Source organism: Rana temporaria, chromosome 12 (assembly GCF_905171775.1).
Source record: "Rana temporaria chromosome 12, aRanTem1.1, whole genome shotgun sequence".
NCBI classification, from domain to species: Eukaryota; Metazoa; Chordata; class Amphibia; order Anura; family Ranidae; genus Rana; species Rana temporaria.
The window spans coordinates 145,533,379-145,559,493 of NC_053500.1; the positions used below are offsets into that span (position 1 = coordinate 145,533,379).

General features: G+C 51.0%; 1 protein-coding gene across 1 annotated transcript; it reads right to left on the bottom strand.

The window, feature by feature from the left end:
* Window positions 1–382: 382 nt before the first annotated feature.
* CFAP52 (cilia and flagella associated protein 52) lies at window positions 383–24,330 on the bottom strand. The gene is made up of 14 exons (XM_040331117.1): window positions 24,197–24,330; window positions 19,987–20,186; window positions 18,113–18,249; window positions 16,609–16,737; window positions 14,861–14,960; window positions 12,856–12,972; window positions 11,032–11,132; window positions 9,753–9,923; window positions 8,205–8,353; window positions 6,869–7,014; window positions 5,164–5,315; window positions 3,336–3,438; window positions 2,632–2,743; window positions 383–619 (listed from the first exon to the last, which is right to left on the bottom strand). Exons 1-14 carry the CDS (start codon window positions 24,258–24,260, stop codon window positions 444–446), a joined length of 1,857 nt encoding a protein of 618 aa, XP_040187051.1. The 5' UTR covers window positions 24,261–24,330; the 3' UTR covers window positions 383–443.
* Window positions 24,331–26,115: the final 1,785 nt, after the last annotated feature.

The window sequence follows — 26,115 nt, forward strand, 5'->3', positions numbered from 1 at the left end:
CTTCTGCCCACCACTTGTCCTGACACTGGGCAGGATCACTCCTTTTGCCCACCCCTTGTCCTGGCACTGGGCAGGATCTACCCTTCTGGCCACCCCTTATTCCAACCCTGGGCAGGATCTACCCTTCTGCCCAGCCCTTATTCCAACCCAGGGCAGGATGGATCTAACTTCTGCCCACCCCTTGTCTCGGCCCTGGGGAGGATCTACCCTTCTGCCCACCCCTTGTCTCCGCCCTGGGGAGGATCTACCCTTCTGCCCACCCCTTGTCTCCACCCTGGGGAGGACCAACAGGTAATAAAACAACCTTATAGAGGGACTCGTGAAATGCGCCGTGTTGATGCCACTGATAGAATCCATCAGATACATCCATTTTATTTTGCACCTTAATCTTAAAGTAATGACAACGTCTTTCCACAGGTCCTAAGATATCGGCTGAGGGCGGTCTAGACGGGATGCGGGTATTTCCAGCGCAGAATCGCCCCGTCACTGCTGACGCTGATGATGTATTGGGAGAGGGGGCAGATCTTTATCCGGCTGATACTTCCGCTGTGCCCAATGCCCACTTGGGTCACCTCGCCCTCGTTGTAATCCCAAACCTTCACCAGCTTGTCGTTCCCACCTGGAAGAGAGGAAAGAAGGAAAGATAAAAGGATTTCCTGCTCTGCTCTGGCTGGAAGGGCATGCTGAGACCTGTAGTTCTTCAGCGGCTGAGGGGGAACAGCAATTTATGGTTACTGGTCCTTCCCCCACTCAGCAGATCCCCAGCCCAGTGATACCCTTGTTCAGCAGATCCCCAGCTCATTGGTACCCTTGTTCAGCAGATCCCCAGCTCATTGGTACCCTTGTTCAGCAGATCCCCAGGTCATTGGTACCCTTGTTCAGCAGATCCCAGGGTCATTGGCACCCTTGTTCAGCAGATCCCCAGGTCATTGGTACCCTTGTTCAGCAGATCCCCAGCCCATTGGTACCCTTGTTCAGCAGATCCCCAGGTCATTGGTACCCTTCTTCAGCAGATCCCCAGCTCATTGGTACCCTTGTTCAGCAGATCCCCAGCTCATTGGTACCCTTGTTCAGCAGACCCCCAGCCTATTGGTACCCTTGTTCAGCAGATCTCCAGGTGATTGGTACCCTTGTTCAGCAGATCCCCAGCTCATTGGTACCCTTGTTCAGCAGATCTCCAGGTGATTGGTACCCTTGTTCAGCAGATCCCCAGCTCATTGGTACCCTTGTTCAGCAGACCCCAAGCCCATTGGTACCCTTGTTCAGCAGATCCCCAGCTCATTGGTACCCTTGTTCAGCAGATCTCCAGCTCATTGGTACCTTTGTTCAGCAGATCCCCAGCCCATTGGTACCCTTGTTCAGCAGATCCCCAGCCCATTGGTACCCTTGTTCAGCAGATCCCCAGCCCATTGGTACCCTTGTTCAGCAGATCCCCAGCTCATTGGTACCCTTGTTCAGCAGATCCCCAGCTCATTGATACCCTTGTTCAGCAGATCCCCAGCTCATTGGTACCCTTGTTCAGCAGACCCCTAGCCCATTGGTACCCTTGTTTAGCAGATCCCCAGGTCATTGGTACCCTTGTTCAGCAGACCCCCAGCATATTGGTACCCTTGTTCAGCAGATCCCCAGCCTATTGGTACCCTTGTTCAGCAGATCCCCAGGTCATTGGTACCCTTGTTCAGCAGATCCCCAGGTCATTGGTACCCTTGTTCAGCAGATCCCCAGCCCATTGGTACCCTTGTTCAGCAGACCCCAAGCCCATTGGTACCCTTGTTCAGCAGATCCCCAGCTCATTGGTACCCTTGTTCAGCAGATCTCCAGCTCATTGGTACCTTTGTTCAGCAGATCCCCAGCCCATTGGTACCCTTGTTCAGCAGATCCCCAGGTCATTGGTACCCTTGTTCAGCAGATCCCCAGCCCATTGGTACCCTTGTTCAGCAGATCCCCAGCTCATTGGTACCCTTGTTCAGCAGATCCCCAGGTCATTGGTACCCTTGTTCAGCAGATCCCCAGGTCATTGGTACCCTTGTTCAGCAGATCCCCAGCTCATTGATACCCTTGTTCAGCAGATCCCCAGGTCATTGGTACCCTTGTTCAGCAAATCCCTGTGATGTCCCCATCAGTGTGTGATGATGTCACCACAGACACCTAAGTGTGTGATGATGTCACCACAGAGACCTAAGTGTGTGATGATGTCACCACAGAGACCTAAGTGTGTGATGATGTCACCACAGAGACCTCAGTGTGTGATGATGTCACCACAGAGACATCAGTGTGTGATGATGTCACCACAGAGACATCAGTGTGTGATGATGTCACCACAGACACCTCAGTGTGTGAAGATGTCACCACAGAGACCTCAGTGTGTGATGATGTCACCACAGAGACCTAAGTGTGTGATGATGTCACCACAGAGACCTCAGTGTGTGATGATGTCACAACAGACAATGCAAATAGGGTGACTTTGCTGTGTCTGTCACAATTCTTCAGTCAATGTTAATCCAAAGGATGGGGGAACCCAAGTTGCTACTTTGCCCCCGTGGCCCCATTCTACCATGACCCATCAATGATCGGTTGTCAGAAAGGGCCCTCCAATCAGCACACAGTATACTGCAATGGAAATGATGTTACCTGTCACAAAGTGACTTCCGCTGTCACTTATGTCCATTCCATTGATGGCGCCAGACATGGATCCCTCGAGACCTCTTATTGGCGAGCCATCAAACACTTCCCAGTAGCCGATCTGCAAAGAAATAATTCAATCAGACGCTCTTTACTTTACTAGCATTGAATGTAAAGACAAAACCCCCTGGATAGATTGTGGAGACCCCTGGCAGGTCTTTATTGCTGTCTGTCCCTGGTGGGGGATGGGGGGTTCACCCCTCTCTATTTGTACTGGTGAACAATATCCCTGAGACAGACAATAAGGGGAAATCTTACAGCTGTGTTCTGGTGAGGATCTAAGAAGATATTACCCCGCCATCAATGGGTGTCCACAATGGTTTGGTGGTCGGTGGGATTTAGGAATAGTGCCCCATCATTGGTATTGGTGTCAGCGGGAAGAATTATGTCCTATTATTGGTGTCAATGGGAGAAATAATGCCCCTTTGTTGGCGTCAGTAAAAGGAATGGTGCCTCATTGTTAGTGTCAGTAGAGTGGTAGCGGCATTTAGGGGCCCTGTCCATTCAGGGATGAGGTTTCGGAAAACAGATCTGCGTTGTCCCTGCACAGACAAGGCCCTAAATGCTGGTACCACCTGATACCCCGTCCATCCATCTTTCTTTGCCACCTCCCATGACCTGTAGATACAGAGAAGTCTAACTCCAGGCTGTACCTTTCTGTCGGTGCCGCTGGTGATGATCTGGAACTCCTCGGGGTGGTAACAGACGCAGCGGAACAATGTATTGGATAAGATCATCTGTTTCCGTATAAACCTCCTGCAAGGACAGAACAGATCCGAGTTACAGAAGAAGAAGAAGACCGGAAAGTGTAACTGAGGGGGGTCAGCTGTCCCATATTGTCAGAGAAGTCACTTGGGTGCCCAGGCTCTCCTGTTCTGTAGCATCATAGCAGTATAGAGTGGCGGCTGGTGCTCAGAATTCTTTGGGGGGGCACAAACAAACTGAAAAATTCTGAAAACAATTGTTCATCAATTACAGCCACTGTGCCCATCAATTGCAGCCACTGTGCCCATCATATGCAGCCACTATGCCCATCAATTGCAGCCACTGTGCCCATCAATTGCAGCCATTATGCCCATCAATTGCAGCCACTGTGCCTATCAATTACAGCCACTGTGCCCATCATATGCAGCCACTATGCCCATCATATGCAGTCACTATGCCCATAAATTGCAGCTACTATGCCCATCAATTGCAGACACTATGCCAATCATATGCAGCCACTATGCCCATCAATTGCAGCCACTGTGCCCATCATATGCAGCCACTGTGCCTATCAATTGCAGCCACTGTGCCCATCAATTACAGTCACTGTGCCCATCAATTACAGCCACTGTGCCCATCAATTACAACCACTGTGCCCATCATATGCAGCCACCGTGCCCATCATAATTCACACTACACTGACAAATTCCTTAAACATGACACCACCACTGATTGTTCAGCAGCTTCCTGTATCACATCAAGTAGCAGGACACCAGGGCTGGGACAAGGGGTGGGCAGGAGGGACAACTGGGCACAATTGTTTATTGCAGGTTTGAGGTGCCCTGATCCTAACCCTTAGGGAAGGGGAGGGCTGGGGCCGTTTGGCATCTTTGCCCTGGGCGCTGGATGACCTTGTCCCGGCACTGCAAGACACGGTCCATTGGCACCAAAATCAAAGAGGCCAAAACTATGCCCCACCTCCACCATGGGCTGTGAGCTTGACCCGCGTAAGTTGAAGGTCCTGCCAATTCGCCCCCCCCCCCCCTTGCTGAAGAACCCAAGGTGACCGTTCCCTTTGCCTATCCTTTAGTCCAGCTTTCTCATTGCAGAGCCCCTCCCTGTCCTCTCCAATCATGTGAGCTACCCAAACATTCTCCCTCTCCAACCCCCAGTGCTTGAAACATGTTGGATAGTCACAAGTTTGAAAGTCTCTGTATGTATTATGAAGTTCTGATGTCAGAAGGACTTGATAACGTCCTCCGAGGGAAGTCCTAAATGCTGTGCACAGAGAACTAATATCTTAGGCTGTTTGGAATCCTGGTTGGGATCTGACAGTGTTCTATCAGAAAGTCGCTACCCATCAGAAAGTGCAACCGAAGTGACGTTCCGTCGCGGCCATCTTGGTACACCCTGCACTTGCCCGCAGTAACCTTACAGTCTGAAGTCGCCAAGCGGACATCTTTTTACACGCACCGGAGTCTTGGATTTCACCAGTAAACGGATCTTATATAGAGAAATGCAGGATTTAGAAATCTGTCTGACTGGTGAATTTTAAAAGCAGCAGTGGATGTAAAAAGATGTCCGCTTGCCGCCTTCTCACTGTATCCTTACTGCGGACGATTGCGGGGTGTACCAAGATGGCCGTGCCGGAACGTCACTTCCGTTACATATTCTGACGGGTAGCGGCTTTCTGACAGGACACGGGCACTTCCATAATGTTTGGCTCACAAACACACAAATGGGGGGGGGGGGGGGGGATATCGGTGAAGAACTGACACGAGGTCCCATATGATGCAGGCGCCGTCTGAGCTGGCGGTAACACACTCCCGGTTGTTGCTCTTCAGTTTGATGCAGGACACCGCCGACTTGTGTTCCTTCATGGATTCTACGAGCCGCTGGCTTTCCCTTCCGATCTCCCACACTCTCACCTGCAGCACAAAATCACAGTTACCAAACGCTGAGAATAAAGCTGAACCCCTAGACTTGCCCCCCTCTCTATTCCCTGCAAATTGCCTCTCAGCAAAGATAACATTGTGAAGCTGCAGCAGCTTACTTGAGCCCAGTGGCGTCACTAGGGTTGGTGTCACCCGGTGCGGTAAAACATGGTGTCACCCCCCTCTGTCTAGGCTGCCCAGCACCAAGCTGGCAGCGCACGGGCACGGGGGGCACCCCAAACCAGCCCCTGTAAATGATAGTATAGGGCAGTATAGTGGCAGGTTAGGGTAGTATAAAGTGGTATAGTGGCAGGTTGGTGTAGTGGGTGGTATAGGACAGGTATAGGGCATGTTGGGGTGATATAGGGTAGTTTGGGGTGGTATAGGGCAAGTTAGGGTTGCATAGGGCAGGTTGGGGTGGTATAGGGCAAGTTAGGGTGGTACAGGGCAGGTTGGGGTGGTATAGTGCAAGTTAGGGTGGCATAGGGCAAGTTGGGATGGCATTGGAAAGGTTGGGGTGGTACAGGGCAAGTTAGGGTGGCATTGGGCAGGTTGGGGTGGTATAGGGCAAGTTATGGTGGCATAGGGCAGATTGGGGTGGTACAGGGCAAGTTAGGGTGGCACAGGGCAAGTTGGGGTGGCATGGGAAAGTTTGGGGTGGTACAGGGCAGGCTGGGGTGGTACAGGGCAGGCTGTGGTGGCACAGGGCAGGCTGGGTGGTACAGGGCAGGCTGGGGTGGTACAGGGCTGTTTTGGGGGGGGGTACAGGGCAGGCTGGGGTAGGTATAGGGCTGTTTGGGGTGGTACAGGGCAGGCTGGGGTGGTACAGGGCAGGCTGGGGTGGTACAGGGCAGGCTGGGGTGTTACAGGGCAGGCTGAGATTGCACAGGACAGGCTGGGCATGACAGCTAAAAAAAAAAAAAACGGGATAGTGTCACCCCTCTATCGGGTGTCACCCGGTGCGGACCGCACCCCCCGCACTCCCCTAGCAACGCCTCTGCTTGAGCCTTTCATTTCCTGTCTGAATGACTTCAATCGTCATCAATCCCTTCTCCTCTGACCTGTACTATACGGCGCCCTGCATGTAGATTAGGGACCAGACGCATGGATTAGCGGGGGGGGGGCACCCCTAAAGGACGGGCCGCCACTGACCAGCTCTTTCCTCCTGTAAGCATGCTCCATGTCTGTTTTTATATTTTTTGTGACCCCCGGTTGGGAAGATTTTCATTTGCTTCCTGTCCCGGTGACACTTTTACAAGCAATGGGCGGTGTGTCACTGGGACAGGAAGTAAATCAGCAATAAAAACAATTTAACCCTTCTCAACTCTACTTAAAACTGTCTAGTAGACTGATCATTTCAGCCATCTGCCACTCTGTTCTCTTCTCCTATCAGCATACCCCTTGTACTGCAGCATAACTGATTGGCTCCTGGTGCTGCTCTCTGAGCTCTGCTGTACAGGGTCTAACACCAGGTCACAATCAGGTATTAAAAAATGCATTTCATTATTTATTATTGAATGAAGTCCCCAGTGTCAGAGGTCACACACCTGTCCTTCCCCTCCTCCGCTCACAATCCTCTTGCAGTCGCTCGTCACTGCGATGGCGGTCACTCCCATGCTGTGGGCGTTTTCTATCTGGTACATGGGTCGCCCGCTTTCGGGTGTGAACGCTCGGATCTTTCCGTCATTCCAGGCTGTGGAGAAAAAATTACATTTTTATAATCTCTCCGTTCGATGCGATGAAAAAGGAGCAGAAATGTCATTTTATTTTCCAGAGTCCGCTCACATCGGTCCCTGCACCACAAGAGCTTACTATCTAATCTCTCCATCTCAGTCATACAAGCGCTCACACTAATGTGGGGCTGATCGGAAACCTCCCAGCATGTGTGTGTGGGGGGGTGGAAGGAAAATTCCTTGCAGATTGCAATGTAGTGAGTTTTACACCACAAGGTGGAAGTGCTAAACACTATGCTCTATGATTATTCCTCCAATCAGAGGAGAGATGGGACATCCCCTGCAGTGCTAAACACTATGCTCTATGGTTATTCCTCCAATCAGAGGAGAGATGGGACATCCCCTGCAGTGCTAAGCACTATGCTCTATGGTTATTCCTCCAATCAGAGGAGAGATGGGACATCCCCTGCAGTGCTAAACACTGTGCTCTATGGTTATTCCTCCAATCAGAGGAGAGACGGGACACCCCCTGCAGTGCTAAACACTATGCTCTATGGTTATTCCTCCAATCAGAGGAGAGACGGGACACCCCCTGCAGTGCTAAACACTATGCTCTATGGTTATTCCTCCAATCAGAGGAGAGATGGGACATCCCCTGCAGTGCTAAACACTATGCTCTATGGTTATTCCTCCAATCAGAGGACAGATGGGACATCCCCTGCAGTGCTAAACACTGTGCTCTATGGTTATTCCTCCAATCAGAGGACATCCCCCGCAGTGATAAACACTATGCTCTATGGTTATTCCTCCAATCAGAGGAGAGATGGGGCATCCCTCATATTGCTAAACACTGTTCTCTATGGTTATTCCTCCAATCAGAGGACAGGTGGGACACCCCCTGCAGTGCTAAACACTGTGCTCTATGGTTATTCCTCCAATCAGAGGAGAGATGGGACATCCCCTGCAGTGATAAACACTGAGCTCTATGGTTATTCCTCCAATCAGAGGACATCCCCTGCAGTGCTAAACACTGTGCTCTATGGTTATTCCTCCAATCAGAGGACAGATAGGACATCCCCTGCAGTGCTAAACACTATGCTCTATGGTTATTCCTCCAATCAGAGGACAGGTGGGACATCCCCTGCAGTGATAAACACTGTGCTCCAATGTTGTTCCTCCAATCAGAGGACAGGAGGGACATTGGTCTCACCTGATAGGATGCTCTTGCCGTCTCTAGTAAATTCGATGGCGTTGCAGGTCATGTTGGGTATGGTGATCCGCAGCAGTTCCTTGTGGCTGGTTGTGTGCCAAACCCGGATGTCATTTTTGGCACACGTCGCAAACAGCTCTGAAGTACCACTGGAGAAAATAAAACCCGGAAGGACATATCAGTGCCGCCATGTTCAGGGTTACATGTGGAGGGGGTGGGGTGGATGCGGAATCACAAATACTCTACAGAGGCACCATCCCCCAAAGACATGCAACTATGAGTAGAACGGGATGGGACTCTGATTGGTTACAAAGGTATGGCCTACGCGTTCCGCTTCATCAGGGCCTTGGAAGTAGCACAGTAGGACATCACATGAATTCTATAGATAAGATATTAATACATTTATTACCCGTATATACTCCAGTATAAGCCGACCCGAATATAAGCCGAGGCACCTCATTTTACCACAAAAAAATGGGAAAACGTATTGACTCGGGTATAAGCCTAAGGTGTCTATCTGCCTTCCTCACTGTGTCCATGTGCATGCCTCACTGTGTCCATGCCTCACTGTGTCCATGCCTCACTGTGTCCTTCTGCATGCCTCACTGTGTCCATGCCTCACTGTGTCCATGCCTCACTGTGTCCATGTGCATGCCTCACTGTGCCCATGCCTCACTGTGCCCATGCCTCACTGTGCCCATGCCTCACTGTGTCCATGCCTCACTGTGTCCATGCCTCACTGTGTCCTTCTGCATGCCTCACTGTGTCCATGCCTCACTGTGTCCATGCCTCACTGTGTCCATGTGCATGCCTCACTGTGCCCATGCCTCACTGTGCCCATGCCTCACTGTGCCCATGCCTCACTGTGCCCATGCCTCACTGTGCCCATGCCTCACTGTGCCAATGCCTCACTGTGTCCATGACTAGACTGACGTTTAACATGGGAGTCTATGGAAGGGGTGCCCGGCTTTGAAAAACAACCTTTTCACACTTGTAGAGGAGAAATGGGGCTACATGTGTGCCAAGTTCTGGGTCCAGGGGACCTGCGACCAGCCAGTACTGGGTCCCCAAAGTCACTGGAGAAATGACCATTTAACATGGGAGTCTATGGAAGGGGTGCCCAGCTTTGAAAAAAATCGGTGCTCCCTAGTCCGGGAGATCAGGCGCAAAAAGGTGACTCGAGTATAAGCCGAGGGGGGCATTTTCAGCACAAATAAAATGTGCTGAAAACCTTGGCTTATACTCGAGTATATACCGTATTTACCGTCAGCATATATACACACGCGCACATGTGTGTGAGCTTTGGGGTGCACACACCTATGCCCTGTTGTCACCATCAGGAAACCCGCCTTGAGAAATGCCATGTAGTAGGCAGTGGCCCAAAAGAGATTGGCAGTGCCGAGATGAAAGGATGAAAAAAATGGTAAAAATAATTTTAGATTTAAAAGTGGCGAATGTTGAGGATATACAATGATTTTGCAATCTAAATAACATCTCCGTCAGAATAATCACTGCATATAAATATAGATTTTGATCACGCATACATACAAGGGGAAGACGATGTCATTGATGGCTTCGCTGTGACACGTCGCTACAAGCTCCTCCTTAAATTCTGAATAGTTGAAACGGTAGATCTGCGCCTGAGAGGTTCCCACAAAGAACTGGTGGCCCTGTCCCCGGAGGGTGATGGAGGTGATGGCCCCCTGCAGCTGGACCTTCCTAAGGGACGGAGAAGCACAGTCATACAACATTATTAGCTGGGTGATTTTTTTATCAACTGGACAGTGCACAATTTTCTATGGGTTCAGCGTAAACCCTAGAGCAGCCCGGGTACCCCATAACCAACCCGGGTACCCCATAACCAACCCGGGTACCCCATAACCAGCCCGGGTACCCCATAACCAACCCGGGTACCCCAGAACTCAGTGTGCTCTATTATTACTATATCAACTTCAGCTAAGCCTGTTAAAGGCAATAAACCTTACACTATATCACCAAAAGTATTGGGACGCCCGCCTTTACACACACATGGGCCCATATTCACAGAGAGCGGGCGCACATTACGCCGCCGTAGCGCAAACAATGTACGCTACGCCAACGCAGCGCAAAGAGGCAAGCATGGAATTCACCAAGCCAATGCTCCTAACGCTGCGCTGGGTTTCGAAGGTGTACGCCGGCGTAGGTGGAAGTGGGCGTGAGCCATGCAAATGATGGGCCGAACACCAGACAGATACGTATCACGAACTGCGCATGCGCCGAGACGTGGACGCATCCCCCTGCGCCTGCTCACAACCACGTCGGAACAACTGCCTAAACTACGCCGGATTGCTGCGTACGGCGTGAACGTAACCTACGCCCAGCCAGACACACGTCCAACGTAAAATACGCCGGCTTGTGTTCCCTGGTGCAGACCTTTGCATGTCTGCTGCTGGGTTGCGCCTCCTTTATGGGGAATAACTTTACGCCGGACGTACAACTTACGCGCACCTCGCGTAGCCTGCGTCGGACGCAGGTTCGTGAATCGCTGTATTTCCCTCATTTGCATGTTTAAATGGCTAATCAATGGGAGCGGCACCATGAACCCAGCCTAAATGTGCGCCCACCCTACGCCGGCGTAAGCAAGCTACGTCGGCGGGGTGTAGCCTGGTTTTAGGCGCATATCTGTTTGTGGGTCTGGCGCACAGATACGACGGCACACATTTGCACTTACGTCGGCGTAACTTGTTAGTAACTTGTTATACGTCGGCGTAAGTCTCTGTGAAGATGGGCCATAGTGTATTTGCGACTTATAAGCTACACAAGGAGGCCCCCAGCGTTTGACACTCACTTAGCTGCCTTATAGTTCGGTTCTTTGCAGAGTGACAGTTTCCCATCTCCAGAGCCAATCAGAAGCTCTCCTGTTTTCAGCAAATTCAGAGATGTCACTCCCTAAAAGGAAATAAAATAATTAGTATGATTGTATATAATGAAGATGGGGAATACCTTAAAATGAACCTGAATTCAAAAACTGAAGATTCCCTGTCTTATAGGAAACACCTAGAAATCCTAATTGTTCCCAAGCAAAAAGGCTCTGAAAAATGGGCCATTTGCCTTGATTTCCTCCTGATAGCCATACCCTTCCCGTGCCTATGCACTCCGGATCATTAGCCTTCTAGCTGTAAATCACAGTGTGAGATCTAAGGCACCACTGCCTCGGACTGCTCGTCTCACCAGATCCGCCGTGAGATTTGGTGATTAACTGAGCTGTTTTCCTTGCTGGAGTGGAAGCTGTACCTGAGGACCTGCAGTGCAAGGATCTCCCTGCTTCTGTTTCATCCATTCTGTAGATCTGTGCCTCCTCCACATTTTCCACTGCTTTTTCATCACTACCCCACCCTGTCATCACATCAGCAGTCATCAAGGGGTAAGCTCTGACAGTAAGAAGCAAAGCCCTGCTCAGCATTGCCAAGACAAGGTTATTTAACATGCAAGGCAAAAGGGCCAAAGTGTGTCTCCCCCCCCCCCCCCCCCCCCCCCCGTGAACGCTGAACTACATCAGCAGCATAGGTTGCAGGTTCTACCCCAATTGCTCCCCTCACCTGCTGGAGCAACCAAAGCGACGACCACCTCTTTTGGCCACCCCTCAGCCTAGCTCTGCTGCTCACTGTTCTCCTTGCTGGAAAGGAAACTGTACCTAGGGACCCGCAGTGCAAGGATCTCCATGCTTCTGCTTCATACACTCTGCAACACAGAGGAGTTGGCAAGCCATGGATTGGAAGTTGTGAGGTTGATTTGCTAAAACTGGAGAGTGCAAAATCTGATGCAGCTGTACATTGTAGCCAATCAGCTTCTAACTTCCAACATGTTAAAGGAGGGTCCCAAAATCGGGATTGTCCCGGGAAAATCGGGACTGTTGGCAAGTATGCTGTAGCAGACAAGCACTGTAAACTTACATGTTTGGTCTTATGTTGTTGTTGGGTAGGCAGGACAGGACCTAGGGTGGTAAGGGCCCCTGGGCTTAATAATCAAAGGGTCCCCCTGGAGCAGAGAAGCAGGGGTGGGTTGTTGCCACCGACCGATCATAGTTGTTGAGTGGGGGGGGGGGGGGTGTGATGGCTGGATCCGCCAAACAGCTGCAGTGAAGGGGCCCCCTGGAGCATCAAAGTTGTTGAGCGGGGGATTGGCGCGAAATTGCGGGAGGGAATTGCCGCGAAATTGGGGGAGGGGATTGCCAGGGGATTGCCGCGAAATTGCGGGAGGGAATTGCCGCGAAATTGCGGGAGGGGATTGCAGCGAAATTGCGGGAGGGGGTTGCTGCGATTGCCGTGAATTGGGGGTTGCCGCGATTAAACCCGAGGCCCCCTTATGGGTGGGGCCCATGGGCTTGAGCCCAGTCAAGCACAATGGTAAGTCCGGCCCCTGTGTGTAGGTGACAGGTCCTCTTCAGTGAACACTGTTGTTCTGTGTTCAGGCCCGGGACAAAGGGTGGGCAGAAGGGACCGGCTACCCTGGGCGCAATGGTTTAATGCAGGGATGAGAGTGCCCTGACCCTAACCCTAAGGTAAGGGGGAGGCGCCATTTGGCATCTTTGGTCAGGACACTGAATGACCTTGTCCCGGCACTGTCTTTGTTTATATAAGTATTGCAGAATACAAGTGACAGGTTCTCTTACCAGGGTGAATCTGCCTTTCTGGGGCCCACAGCTGTTCAGCAGTTTGGTCTTTGTGTTCATCTTCAGGATATCTCCTGTGGAGGTGCCGCAGTAGAAGCAGCTGTCATCTTCTGCCACCTGAGAGGAGGACAATGGTCAAATAACTATGGAACAACAACAATCTACACCGGGTGACATGTCCTCTGCTGTACTTGTTATTAAAGTTCATTTGAAGTCCTATAATAAGTTATGCCTTCACATGGCGGTTGTACTAACCAGCGTGATTTTCATAGGGCCAGATTCTCTAAGATCCTGCGGCGGCGTCGCGTAAGCTATTTACACTACGCCGTCCCAACTTACAGGAGCAAGTGCTGTATTCCCCAAACACTTGCTCCGTAGTTTGGGGCGGCGTAGTGTAATTGGCCCGGTGTATCCCCGCGTAATTCCAAGGGGGCGGCTTGTATTTAAATTAAGCGCGCCCCCGTGCCGTTGGAACTGCGCATGCGCCAGGCTTAAAATAGGCCAGTGCGCATGCTCCAGTTCTCGACGGAAAACGTCAATGACGCCGACGTGTGCGTCATTGACGTAAAGTCGTATTCAAGAACGACTTAGTAAAACGACGTACCCGACGGGAAAAGACGACGCGGACCCGACGCCATACTTAACATGGCATACGTGGGACTGGCGTAAGGTTACCCCTCATATAGCAGGGGTAACCTTACGCTTACGGAAACGACGTAAACGACGCGGCGCAAATTCGTTCGGGAATCGGCGTATCAGGCTCATTTGCATAAACAAATGAGACCTGAACATAAACGCCACCTAGCGGCCGGCGGCGAATTACATTTAGGATCCGACAGTGTAAGTGACTTACACATGTCGGATCCTAGCCTAAATCCGGCGTATCTTGTTTTGTGATTACAAAATAATGATACGCCGGCGTAACTTGTTTGAGAATATGGCCCATAATATTAGACATGTGCACTGCCGGAAAAATTTTTTTTTTCGTTTCATTTGTTTTTTAGCTTTTTTCGGAAATGCAGAAAATTCGGAAATCGTAAATTTGAAAAGCGGAGTTTTCCGATTTTCAAATTTTGGAATTTCGAATTTTTAATTTTCAAAAATTTCGAAATTCCAAAAATTTTAATTTCCGAAATTAGAAAAAAAATTGAATTTCTAAAATTAGCAGAAAGATTTGGAGCATCTCTCGTCTGCCTCCTGATATTAGTAAAAGCTAAACGCAGTGAAAGGCTTCTCTAGGGCAAGAGGTGGGTAATGCAAGCTGTTCATGCTGTTTTATTTGTGTCTATATAAAGAAGGTATCAAGACCCGCATCACCTGCTGGTGGCACTGTGATTCCATGGGTGGGGGGGGCTGTAGTTCCAGTGTCCACCAGCAGGTGTCTCCCAGCAGACAGCAGATCCCAGTAATCAGTCTCCACCTGGTGGTGGCTGCTGGGAGGGTATTTAGTTCCTCCACTACTAGTGCCTCCAGATTTTGCTGCCAGATACAGCTTGTCACTTTTTCTGAGCCTAGATGCTGATCTTGCTCCTGCATCCCGTACCCTGCTGCCTCTTTCCTGCTCCCCTTGTACCTCATCCCAGTTCCTGGTTCCCCCCCTTCCATCTGTTCCCTGCATCTCCAGCTTACCCTGTTTATCTCTGTTCACTGCTTTTGTACTTATTGGGATTAATTTACTAAAACTGTAGAGTGCAAAATCTGGTGCACCTGTGCATGGCAGCCAATCAGCTTCTAACTTCAGCTTGTTCAATTAAAGTAATATTAAATTCTTATGTTTTTGTTGTTTAAAAATAACAAACGTGTTATACTTACCTGCTCTGTAATGGTTTTGCACAGAGCAGCCCTGATCCTCCTCTTCTTCTGTCCCTCGCCGGCGCTCCTGGCCCCTCCCTCCTGCTGACGGCCCCCATAGAAAGCAGCTTGCTATGGGGGGTTGAGGAAGCACCTTGATCAGACAAGGCTGTGTGTATAACAAAGGCAAAAAATAATTTATTATTTGACTCACAACCAGGCAGGTGACCACCCTCTTCAGCTGACCCATCTGACACTCAGTTGGACGCAGCTTCCTGTTCTGGAGGTCCACCTCCCAGACACGGAGTGTGCCGCTGCGGGGAGACACAACATTGGGGTCAGCAAGATTATTACAGAAAACTTTACAAGCTTTTTTATTAACAGTAGTATGTCTTACTGTACAACATATGACAGATACATTATATTACCAAAAGTATTGGGACGCCGGCCTTTACACACACATGATTTTTATTGGCATCCCAGTCTTAGTCCGGAGGGTTCAATATTGAGTTGGCTCCGCCCTTTGCAGCTACAACACCTTCAACTCTTCTGGGAAGGCCGTCCACAAGGTTTAGGAGGGTGTCTATGGGAAGGCCGTCCACAAGGTTTAGGAGTGTGTCTATGGGGATGTTTGACCATTCTTCCAGAAGAGCATTTGTGAGGTCAGGCACTGATATTGGGCAAGGTTATCTAGCGCCCAGGGCGAAGATGCCAAATGTCGCCCCTGCCCCCTTAAAATGTGACAGATGAGCATGTCCCATTTTACTGAATGGGGCTTCCCTGCAACCATGTGCAATGCGTGTCCTATGAGCAGTATGTGTCAGCAAAATCCTCTCCCTAATCTTCACACTTTCCCCCAAGCATAAATTCCCTTTGCAAGCCAAAATAATCCCCATCCAAAATAATCCCCATCTTCCATTACGGCTTGGGCCGGTGTGCACTAGGCTTGGGCCGGTGTGTACTGGGCTTGGGCCGGTGTGTACTAGGCTTGGGCCGGTTTGTACTAGGTTTAGGCCGGTGTGTACTAGGCTTGGGCCGGTGTGTACTGGGCTTGGGCCGGTGTGCACTAGGCTTGGGCCGGTGTGTACTGGGCTTGGGCCGGTGTGCACTAGGTTTAGGCCGGTGTGTACTAGGCTTGGGCCGGTGTGTACTAGGCTTGGGCCGGTGTGTACTGGGCTTGGGCCGGTGTATACTGGGCTTGGGCCGGTGTGTACTAGGCTTGGGCCGGTGTGTACTGGGCTTGGGCCGGTGTGTACTAGGCTTGGGCCGGTGTGTACTAGGCTTGGGCCAGTGTGTACTGGGCTTGGGCCGGTGTGTACTGGGCTTGGGCCGGTGTGTACTAGGCTTGGGCCGGTGTGTACTGGGCTTGGGCCGGTGTGTACTAGGCTTGAGCCGGTGTGTACTGGGCTTGGGCCGGTGTGTACTAGGCTTGGGCCGGTGGGTACTGGGCTTGGGCCGGTGTGTACTAGGCTTGGGCCGGTGGGTACTGGGCTTGGGCCGGTGTGTACTAGGCTTGGGCTGGTGTGTACTAGGCTTGGGCCGGTGTGTACTAGGCTTGGGCCGGTGTGTACTGGGCTTGGGCCGGTGTGTACTGGGCTTGGGCCGGTGTGTACTGGGCTTGGGCCGGTGTGTGTACTGGGCTTGTGCCGGTGTGTACTGGGCTTGGGCCGGTGTGTACTGGGCTTGTGCCGGTGTGTACTGGGCTTGTGCCGGTGTGTACTAGGCTTGGGCTGGTGTGTACTGGGATTGGGCCGGTGTGTATTAGGCTTGGGCCGGTGTGTACTGGGCTTGGGCCGTTGTGTACTAGGCTTGGGCCGGTGTGTACTGGGATTGGGCGGTGTGTACTGGGATTGGGCCGGTGTGTATTAGGCTTGGGCCGGTGTGTACTGGGCCTATGAGTGGTCAATATCAGGACAAAGCATCATCATGGCAGAAGATTGTGATACAAAGTAGTCAGCTTACTGTCCACTAGTTATGAAGACATCGTCCCTGTTGTTGGAGAAGGAGACGCCCACGGCATGTCCGGCACTGAGCGATGACGCTGGGCTCCCGCAGATAGGTTCTTTGGTTATCACATTCCATAGGACCACGCTGAAAGAACAAATCTGACAACTGAGAAAACATGAAACCTGCTGCCCCCCAATTAGATGTATTATTGGTAAAATGCAAATTCCCCCCGAAGAAGGCTTCTCTATGATCATGGGTGTCCTGTTACTAGGACAATCTGCCTAGCAACAGGCATTTCTGGTCATTATAAAAAAAAAATTACCTCCACTCAGCGCTGCAGCGCACACCTGTCTCAATCAGGAAAGCTTAATTAGACTTCTGGACATTCAGTGTGTACCTGTTGAGGTCTGTCGGCTTTTTATTTGACTGCCCATGCCTTGGATTATCCCTGCAAATTCTTTTGGACTCCATTTTTCTCAGCTTGTTTGAGCTCCTTGTGATCATTGTCTGCCTTTCTGGAACCTGGATTCCGTCCTAAATACACTATATTACCAAAAGTATTGGGACACCTGCCTTTACACGCACGTGAACTTTAAAGAGGAAGCCCTGATGGGTTTTATTTCCTCTTTATTTCCCTGCAAAGGTAAAGCATAATGGGCTAGTATGCATCGCATACTAGCCCATTATGTGTCACTTACTTAAAACCGAAGCCTGCGGTGTCACTGCTGTCCCGTGTTGTAGGAAGCGTCCATTCTTCACTCCTCTTCCTTCCAGGGCCGGGAACTCCGGTGGGACATCACTGCGCCAGTCACGGCTTGACATTCCTTTAGAAACGGCGCGATCGCCATTTAGAAAGTGTGCCTGTGCCGTTGTCTACAGTGCATGCGCCGTAGACATTGGCGCTTGTCTCTATTGTAACCATCTCCTAAACCGTGGAGGTTTAGGAAATATTTCCAGAACCCACAGGTAAGCCTTAATTTAGGCTTACCTGTAGATAAAAGTGGTCGTAGGGTCTTGGTCTGTAGGGTTCAATATTGAGTTGGCCCCGCCCTTTGCACTCACTCACCCATGTCTTTATGGACCTTGCTTTGTGCACAGGTCCAAACCATTTGGTGGAGGGGGGATTACGGGGTGGGGTTGTTTATCAGGGGATGGGCTTGGCCCCTTTCAGGGGTTGGGTTTGGCCCCTTAGTTGCAGTGAAAGGAACTCTTAAGGCGTCGGCATACCAAGACATTTTGGACAATTTCATGCTCCCAACTTTGTGGGAACAGTTTGGGGACGGCCCCTTCCTGTTCCAACATGAATGCCCACCAATGCACAATGACTTTTTCAGGTAAACTGTTCAATAACAACCTAAAATATGCGCACACAGCATGGCTTCCCCTCTAATGGTGTCTAAAAGAAGGAAGTGGGACATTATTTGCCGAAGAATGGCATTCTTAGGTGACTTCACTGATTCTAATGACGTTGGCAGGTTATGCCGTAATCTATCTGTGCCACATGGCTGCCCCGACATACCTGCCATCATCCTGCCCTCCCAGTGACACCAGGTATTGGTCGTTTGGTGAGAATGCCAGGGCCTCCACTTTCACTTTGTGCAGGGTCAGTTTGCCGCAAGACTCTCTCTTAGCATAATCCCACAAGAAAATGTCCGCCTAGAGAGAGAGAAAAATAATATTCATATACAGGAGAAGTTTATTAAGGCCTCGTGTACATTTAGTGTTTAGCGTGAGGCTGCGCATTTGTGTGCGGCTGGAAGGCAAAGGCACACCGTCCAACTCCGATGCCGGCGGCCTACCCAAGTGCATGAGAAGCTGGCAGCTGCTGTGGCTGGACGGTACACTGAGTGCTACATATGTTTAGTGCAGTATGCTCCCAGGGATGAATGTTCAGAATGCAGACTGTTTACATTCCGAGCATTCATCCCTGGGCGCATACTGTACTATTATAAGTACCAATCAGGGCCCTGTCCTGCCCTGTCCAACCGCAGTGGCTGTCAGCTTCTCATAGACTTTGACAGGGCTGCCAGCAGCAGGACTGCTGATAAAGAGGTAGCACCAACCCTTGTATGGGGGCCCGGGCCCCCGTACAAGATAGCCGTGCTCCCCCTTTATCAGCGGCCCTGCCGCTGGCAGCCCTGTCAAAGTCTATGAGAAGCTGACAGCTGTTGCGGCCGCTGATAAAGGGGTAGCACCAATCCTCTTGTATGGGGACCTGGGCCCTCCTGTTGAACTGTTGGGGCCCGGGCCCCCGTACAAGAGAGTTGGTGCTACACCTTTATCAGAGTGGCCCTGCTGCTGGCAGCCCTGTCAAAGTGTATGAGAAGCTGACAGCTGTTGCGGCCACTGATAAAGGGGTAGAACCAATACTCTTGTATGGGGACCTGGGCCCCCCCTGTTGAACTGATGGGTCACAGGCCCCCATACAAGAGGGTTGGTACTACCCCTTTATCAGCGGCCCTGCTGCTGGCAGCCTGTCAAAGTCTATGAGAAGCTGACAGCTGTTGCAGCTGCTGATAAAGGGGTAGCACCAACCCTCTTGTATGGGGGCTTGGGCCTCATTAGTTCAACAGGAGGGCCCAGGACCCATCAGTTCAACCAGGGGGGCCCAGGACCTATCAGTTCAACCAGGGGGGCCCAGGACCCATCAGTTCAATAGGGGGGCCCAGGTTGCTTTATAATGATGCAGGTAGTTCTCCCTCCCTGCAGCACAGCAATCATTTCCTCTTCTCTCTCCTGCTGACTGTCAGCTGCTGCAGGAGGAGCCACAGGGGGATCAGTTTCAGGGATTGGCCCATTTCACCACTCCGATCACACCCTCTCCTATCAAGAATCTCCTTCATCTGATGCTTTGATCCCCCTGTGTCCCCTCCCCCATGTTTACTATGCTTCAGTTTGTGAATGAGCAGGAAGTCTCTGGATGGACTGCTTCCTGTTCTTTAATTCTGTAGCAGGAATTGTCTCCTCAATCACATTCTCTTTCTCAAAGGTGAGACATCAGGGGTCTGTTTAGACCCCCTATATTTCACCAATTCCCCCGTCCCGTCCCACCCCTCCCCCTTCCCTCTGGGCTATTAAAAAATGCAACGAATTAAAAAAAATATTTAAAGAAAACATAATTAACGGCCCAATCACACGGGTACTCTGGTCATGTGAATACGTGATTTGTTCATGCATCTGAATCCCTGCCCCCACAAACCCACCCAGGCTGGGGTGGGGGGCCCCCACAGGTAGGCTGTATGGGGCCCCATGATTTCTAGCAGCAACATTGGCCGGCAGTGTACCTCCCAGCCTCACCTAAACACCGGAGGCTCATACACGGGCTAGACGCTAGGTGTGAATGTACAGCATGGTAAATATGAGAGGGATTGATAGGGATGATGGGAAACTGACCTTGAATCCCATGTAGGTGACTTGCCCTGATGCCAGGTACCGTCCGTTTTTGGAGATGGCCACACAGGAGACATTGTTGGTGTGGCCATGAAGAAAGTACTGCTTGTGTTTGTTGAGATTCTCAATGACGACGGTGCATCCTAAGGGGTAGATGAGGTGCTCCCGGTCCGGGTGAGAGATCAGCCCAGAGGGCACGTGGCCTGGAAGGGTAAGGTTGGTTAAGTTTGCGAAGTGGAGGCAACTTTCCATCAACAGCTAGCAGCTGCTGAGAGAGGCTGGTAATCATCATGATGGTTCAGTAATATGGGAACTGCCATCACTGTGGTCTTTGCCAGGTCACCGGCCATGTCAACCACCTCACCTGCTGCATGTTGTCTTCCAGCTTCTTATCAGGCAGCACGTGAGGCCAAGGCAACGACTGTCAGACATCAGGTGACCCTGGACCTCAAAGCTGGTCTAGACAGAAGTATAGGAAATGCCACTGTGGAAGGTCAAGGGTCAACAGAAGTCTGAAAACTGCTGGTCTGTCAACTGCCTAAAAAAACGTATATGCTGCCTACCAGCTCCTTAGTAGGCAGTGCATGAAGTCTGGCATTTGCCCTCCCGGCTCCTAAGTAGGCAGCACCTGAGGTCCGGGACTTGCCAAGGCAGCCACTTTCAGATATCAGGTGACCTTGGACCTCAACACTTCTCAAGACAGAAGTATAGGAACTGCCACTGTGGAAGGTCAAGGGACAACTGAAGTCTGAAAGCTGCTGGTCCATCCACTGCCTGAAATACTATATGCTGCCTCCCAGCTCTTTAGTAGGCAGTGCATGAAGTCTGGCATTTGCCCTCCCGGCTCCTTAGTAGGCAGCACCTGAGGTCGGTCCAGGTCTTGCCAAGGCAGCCACTTTCAGATATCAGGTGATCTTGGACCTCAACACTTCTCAAGACAGAAGTATAGGAACTGCCACTGTGGAAGTTCAAGGGCCAACTGAAGTCTGAAAGCTGCAGGTCTGTTCACTGCCTGAAATACGTGCCTGCTGCCTCCCAGCTCCTTAGTAGGCAGCACCTGAGGTCCGGGACTTGCCAAGGCAGCCACTTTAAGACATCAGGTGACCTCAAGCTTATAGAAATGTTTCAAATGTCCCTTGTTTGGTCTTTGACAGATCAGCAGCCATGTCAACCACCTGACCTACCCCATGTTGTCTTCCATTTTCTTAGTAGGTAGCACCTGAGATCAAGGAAACCGCTGTGAGACATCAGGTGACCCTGGACCTCAAGTATGGGAACTACCACTGTGGAAGGTCAAGGGTCAACAGAAGTCTAATAACTGCAACTGCCTCAAATCCCGCATGCTGCCTCCCAGCTCCTTAGTAGGCAGCACCGGAGGTCCTGTCACTTGCCCAGAGCTATTGCAAAGGGGTTTGTTCATCCCTTTGTGATAGAACCTGACCTACCGTATGTTGTCTTCCAGCTCCTTAGTAGGTAGCACCTGAGGTCAAGGCAACCGCTGTCAGACATCTGGTGACCCTGGACCTCAAAGCTTGTCAAGATGGAAGTATGGGAACTACCACTGTGGAAGGCCAAGGATCAACTGAAGTCTGAAGCTGCCGACCTGACCTCCTGTATGCTGCCTCCCATCTCCTAAGTAGGCAGCGTGTGAGATTCGGAAATTGCCAATGTCAGACATAAGGCACCCAACAGCTCCCAGATGTCCCTTGTTTGGGAGGACTATCTCTCTTTTAGTACCAAATCCCACCAACCCAAATGCATTGTCTATATCAGGGCTCAAAATTTCAAGTCTTGAGCCACTAACCAGGCCTCAAGGGTTACTCGCCATCAGTTGCCCAACCCAATCCCTACCCTGCTCCGCCCCTAATTCTGCCCGCTAATCACGCCCTCATAAATGATCTCATAAAATGACACTTAAATGTTTTATGCAGAATTAAGTTACGGAAATAAATATTAACAACAACTTTATCAGTTCCCCTCAGCACAGCCTCACCTGTGCTCATCAATGCAGCCTCACTGTGCCCCACATTGCAGCCTCATTGCAGCCTCACTGTGCCCCACATTGCAGCCTCACTGTGCCCCCATTGCGGAGTCATTGTGCCCCCCATTGCAGAGTCATTGTGCCCCCCATTGCAGAGTCCTTGTGCCCCCCATTGCAGAGTCATTGTGCCCCACATTGCAGCCTCACTGTGCCCCCATTGCGGAGTCATTGTGCCCCCCATTGCAGAGTCCTTGTGCCCCCCATTGCAGAGTCCTTGTGCCCCCCATTGCAGAGTCCTTGTGCCCCCCATTGCAGAGTCCTTGTGCCCCCCATTGCAGAGTCATTGTGCCCCACATTGCAGAGTCATTGTGCCCCCCATTGCAGAGTCATTGTGCCCCACATTGCAGCCTTTACTGTGCCCCCATTGCGGAGTCATTGTGCCCCCCATTGCAAAGTCCTTGTGCCCCCCATTGCAAGGTCCTTGTGCCCCCCATTGCAGAACCTCTCCCTGTTTCCCTGCCCGATCTTTAGGGCTTTTGTACACCCCCTTTCAATTCAATAACCATTTTACCTCTTTGATTCACTCTAGCCTGCCACAATTTACAATCATACACTTTAAATATAAAATGACTAGTCCAAACATTGATACGGCCAAACCACCGACTAAGATTATTTCTCTTAACGTCAGAGGACTCAATATTCCAGAAAAACGTTCACAACTCCTGTTATCGATGCTTCGTAATAAAGCCGACATTATTGGGTAGATTCAGGTAGGGGCGCCTAAAAATAGGTTGGCGTAGCCTAGCGTGTTTACACTACGCCACCTTAAGTAAGAGAGGAAAGTACATGATTCAGAAAGCACCTACCTCCTTACTTAGGGCGGCGTAGTGTAAACACGGCGGGCGTAAGGGCGCCTAATTTAAATGGGTTGGGGGGGGGCGTGTTTAATGCTAATGAGGCTTGACCTCACGTTTTTTGACGTTTTTTCTTACTGCGCATTCGCGCGGGCGCCTACATTTTTCCCAGGGCGCATTGCGGCTAAGTACGCCGTACGGGCCTATTGATTTAGACGCGGACGTAAACTATGTAACTCCCGATTCGCGGACGACTTACGCAAACAACGTAAAAAATTCCAACCTCGCGGCGGGAACGGCGGCCATACTTTAACATTGTTATTCCACCTCATAGGTGGAATAACTTTAGGCCTCCTAAGGCCTTACGGAAACGGTGTAAATCGACTGCGTCGGCCGGGCGTACGTTCGGGAATTGTCGTAAAAGCTCATTTACATAATCTACGCCGGCCGCAATGGAAGCGCCACCTAGCGGCCATCCAAAAAATTGCAAGCTAAGATAGGACGGTGCAAGCCGTTGTATCTTAGATATGTTTAAGCGTATCTCTGTTAGAGAATACACTTAAACATGCCTAAGAAAAGACGGCCTGCGCCGTTGTATCTTAGGCTGCAATATCTATGCTGACCGCTAGGTGGCGTTTCCTTTGCGGTCAGCGTAGAATATGCAAATGACTAGTCACGCCGAATCTCTAACGTACGCTTGCCCGTCGTAGTGATTTTACGTCGTTTCCATACACGGCTGTAAAGAAAAACATGCCCACTAGGTGGCGTACTCAATGTTAAGTATGGCCGTCGTTCCCGCGTCGAAATTTGAAAATTTAACATCGTTTGCGTAAGTCGTCCGTGAATGGCGATGGACGCCATTTACGTTACCGTCAAAACAAATGACGTCCGTGAGACGTCATTTAGCGCAATGCACGTCGGGTAATTTACCCGACGGAGCATGCGCATTACGATCGGCGCGGGAGCGCGCCTAATTTAAATGATCCACGCCCCCTACCATTTGAATTAGGAGTGCTTACGCGGGTGGACTTTACGCTACGCCGCCGCAAGTTTACAGGTAAGTGGTTTGGGAATCAGGCACTTGCCAGTTAAACTTGCGGCGGAGTAACGTAAAGGACATACGTTACGCCGCCGGAGATCTCTAAGAATATGGCCCACTGTGTGTGTGATGTATAGATAGATATATATACTGTGTATGTGATGTATAGATAGATATATATACTGTATATGTGATGTATAGATATATATATATACTGTGTATGTGATATATAACATATAAAATAAAATAAATACAAAGTTACAAAGATCAGAAGACAAGTGGAGTCATCCCAGTGGGGCCCCTGCTGGGTTTGGGGCCCCTTCGCCCCCCCCCTCTCACCATTAAAGCCGATGACTGAGTCCAGCTCCAGCTGCATGTCTCCCTCCTGCCCCTCGGACTCCATGTCTTGAGATGATTTCTGTCTGCCGCTTCCTCCGGTCTCCTAGTAACCGGCTCTTCCTTGTGTTTACCCGTTGCCGTGGGAACCGAGCTCTGCGCAGGCGCGCTGACACCTCCAATGGGGAGGCGCGCCTCCCCTTCTTCCGCATGCGCAGTGGAGGCAGTCTCGGCTTTCTGCTAAGCACGCATGCGTTGTGAATTGCCAGGAGGTTTCTGAGAAGGGTCGCTGATTGGGGAGATAGGCAGTCCTCCCTTTGGGGAAAGAATGGGGAGGGGGGCACCGTGGGGTGTATTGGGGGTACAGAATGTGGGGAGTGGACAGTGAGGTGTAACGGGGGGCACAATGGGGTATAGAATGTGGGGTTTAATGGGGTATAGAATGTGGGGGTGCACAGTGAGGTATAACAGGGGGTTCAGTGGGGTGTCATGGGGTATAGAATGCGGGGGTGTGAGGTATAATGGGGGGAACAGTGGGGGTGTAATGAGGTATAGAATGTGGGGTGCACAGTGAGGTATAATAGGGGGTTCATTGGGGAGTAATGGGGTATAGAATGTGGGGGTGCACAGTGAGGTATAATAGGGGGTTCATTGGGGAGTAATGGGGTATAGAATGTGGGGGTGCATAGTGAGGTATTATAGGAGTGCATAGTAGGTGTAATGAGGGGCACAATGGGGTATAGAATGCGGGGGTGTGAGGTATGATGGGGGGAACAGTGGGGTGTAATGGGGTACAGAATGTGGGGGTGCACAGTGAGGTATAATAGGGGGTTCATTGGGGAATAATGGGGTGCAGAATGTGGGGGTGCACAGTGAGGTATAACAGGGGGTTCAGTGGGGTGTCATGGGGTATAGAATGCGGGGCTGTGAGGTATAATGGGGGGCACAGTGCGGTGTAATGGGGTATAGAATGTGGGGGGCACAGTGAGGTATAATAGGGGGTTCATTGGGGAGTAATGGGGGTATAGAATGTGGGGGTGCATAGTGAGGTATTATAGGAGTGCATAGTAGGTGTAATGAGGGTATAGAATGTGGGGGGCACAGTGAGGTATAATAGGGGGTTCATTGGGGAGTAATGGGGGTATAGAATGTGGGGGTGCATAGTGAGGTATTATAGGAGTGCATAGTAGGTGTAATGAGGGTATAGAATGTGGGGAGTGGACAGTGAGGTGTAATGGGGGGGCACAGTGGGGTGTAATGGGGTATAGAATGCGGGGGGGGGGAGTGAGGTATAATGGGGGGCACAGTGGGGTGTAATGGGGTATAGAATGCGGGGGGGGGGAGTGAGGTATAATGGGGGGCACAGTGGGGTGTAATGGGGTATAGAATGCGGGGGGGGGGGAGTGAGGTATAATGGGGGGCACAGTGGGGTGTCATGGGGTATAGAATGCGGGGGGAGTGAGGTATAATAGGGGGCACAGTGGGGTGTAAAGGGGTATAGAATGCGGGGGTGTGAGGTATAATGGGGGGCACAGTGGGGTGTCGGGTATAGAATGCGGGGGAAGTGAGGTATAATGGGGGGCACAGTGGGGTGTCGGGTATAGAATGTGGGGGGAGTGAGGTATAATGGGGGGCACAGTGGGGTGTAATGGGGGTATAGAATTTTGAGATGCATAGTGAGGTATTATGGGGGGCACAGTTGGGTGTAATGGGGGGCACAGTGAGGTGTAATGGGGCTATAGAATTTTGAGGTGCATAGTGAGGTATTATGGTGGGACACAGTTGGGGTGTAATGGGGGGTAAAGAATATGGGGGTGCATAGTGAGGTATTATAGGAGTGCATAGTAGGTGTTATGAGGGTACAGAATGGGGAGTGGACAGTGAGGTGTAATGGGGGGGCACAGTGAGGTGTAATAGGGTAT

Excerpts from the sequence above, each read along its gene's own strand:
- CFAP52 (XM_040331117.1), bottom strand. The coding sequence starts at position 24,260 with ATGGAGTCCGAGGGGCAGGAGGGAGACATGCAGCTGGAGCTGGACTCA. Across the intron at positions 20,187-24,196 it reads CTCAGTCATCGGCTTTAATG|GCCACGTGCCCTCTGGGCTG; the intron begins GTGAGAGGGGGG and ends TTACCCTTCCAG. Across the intron at positions 3,439-5,163 it reads TGCATCATATGGGACCTCGT|GAGGTTTATACGGAAACAGA; the intron begins GTCAGTTCTTCA and ends CTGTCCTTGCAG.